This window comes from Myotis davidii, unplaced genomic scaffold, assembly GCF_000327345.1.
Source record: "Myotis davidii unplaced genomic scaffold, ASM32734v1 scaffold399, whole genome shotgun sequence".
Taxonomy (NCBI): Eukaryota; Metazoa; Chordata; class Mammalia; order Chiroptera; family Vespertilionidae; genus Myotis; species Myotis davidii.
In genome coordinates, this window is record NW_006292094.1 from 7261544 (window position 1) to 7263174 (window position 1631).

Sequence of the window (1631 nt, forward strand, 5' to 3'; positions counted from 1 at the left end):
ACAACTTTGGCCCCTAAAAAGCGGGCTCCCCACAAGCCTGGCCGTAGAGGGGGGACGGCCCAGGTCACAGGCAGGAGCTGGCGTCTGCGCCCAGGTGGCTGAGCCCGGGACGGAGGCGCCCAGGCCGGGCCTCGGAGCCGTGGGCCTTGGAGCTGCGTCCCTGTGCACAGGGCGCCAGGGCTGCGGGAGACAGAGAAGGGGGCAGGGTTGTCCTCCAGGCGTGTGTGGGCTGCCTGAAGGGGGAGCCCGCCCTCCCCTCCGGCCCTGGGCTGCTTTCAGACACTTTGCTCTCTCCCCGTGTCCTCCCTGCCCCTGCAGATGGCTGACACCTCAGGACTCCTGCGGCGAGGTGCCTCCCAGGTGTCAGCAACCTGGCTGCCGCCCAGCCCCCCGCCGGCCATGCCCACGGAGCCCTCGGGGCTGCAGATGGACCACGTGGGGAACAGCTCGCAGGCCGCCCCCCAGCTGTTCCTCACCAGTGCGCTGGCCCGCGGCATCTCCGGCGTTTTCGTGTGGACAGCCCTGGTGCTCACCTGCCACCAGGTAAGCCTCCCTCCGCGCCTCCCTCGGGACATGGCTCATGGTGAGACATGGCCACAGCTCAGCCTGGCCCTGCTGGGATGGTGGGACCTCAAGCCGTGGCCTTGGTGATGCCGTCAGAGGCCGGAGAGATGGAGGAGCCGTGCCCGGGGCTCTCCAAGGTGGCAACAAGCCAGGGCACAGGCGGGGGGTGGGAGGGCAGGGGAGTGGGCCTGAAGATGAGGTCTGCCAGGTAGAGGGCAGAGGGCCCGTCACCCCTGCTCACCAGCCCTGCTCACTGAGGTCAGCAGTATCGTCCCATTTCACAGAGGAGAAGACTGAGGCTGAGAGAGGGCAGGGTCTTTCCCAGGCTCCCTAGCCGCAGGGGAAGGTCCCGCTTCCTCCAGAGGTATGGCTGCTTCCCCTGAAGGCGGCTGAGGGCTGGGACTCGCTCTGTGGGGCACTGAGCGTCAGGAGCGGGGTCAGAGCTGCCCCTCAGACTTCTCGTGAGGGAAGCGGGGGACCGAGCAGTGTGCCCAGCCCAGAGGACATGTCTGCCCCTGTGAGGCGTGTGAGCAAAGTTGGGAGGTAGGAGCTGGTGGCAGCCAGGGCGAGGCCCACCTGGGTGGAGCGGCCTTCAGCAGGGGGTGCTGGGGAGCCACAGACAGCTGCTGAGGGGGAGCTGCGAGCAGCACTGCCCTTCGGGATGCTTCAGCTGGCACCGGCGTGGGGACTGGATTGACAAGAGGGCTGGTGCAGGGGGCAGCAGGAGACTGGCAAGCCGGGAAGTGGGTACCCCTCTCGGCGAGTCGCCTGTTCCGTGGCCTCAAATAACCAGACATAGAGCAGACACAGCGTGTGAGGGGGCCAGGCAGACCCCGGGGAGCTGAGGGGTGGGAGGGGTGGTGCCTTCTTGTGGGGCCCTCAGGGAGGACTGCCTGTGGGAGGCAGGAGCTGCAGCTGGACAGGAAGACGGGCAGGCAGGTGGCACGTCTGATTTGCATGAAGCCACAGCTCACTGCCTGGTGGCGGGATGGTGGCGGGATGGTGGCGGGATGGTGGCGGGATGGTGGCGGGATGGTGGCGGGATGGTGGAGGCAGCAGCCCAGAGC

The 1631-nt window shown here is 67.9% G+C and overlaps 1 protein-coding gene across 1 annotated transcript in view; it reads left to right on the plus strand.

Annotated features, from left to right (window-relative positions):
* Positions 1 to 235: 235 nt before the first annotated feature.
* TMEM184A (transmembrane protein 184A) overlaps positions 236 to 1631 on the plus strand; it is a 6593-nt gene continuing 5197 nt past the window's right edge. The window contains exon 1 of the mRNA XM_006765447.2: positions 236 to 543. Coding sequence (XP_006765510.2) covers positions 319 to 543 — 225 coding nt within the window. The 5' untranslated portion in view covers positions 236 to 318. The remainder of the gene's footprint in view (positions 544 to 1631) is intronic.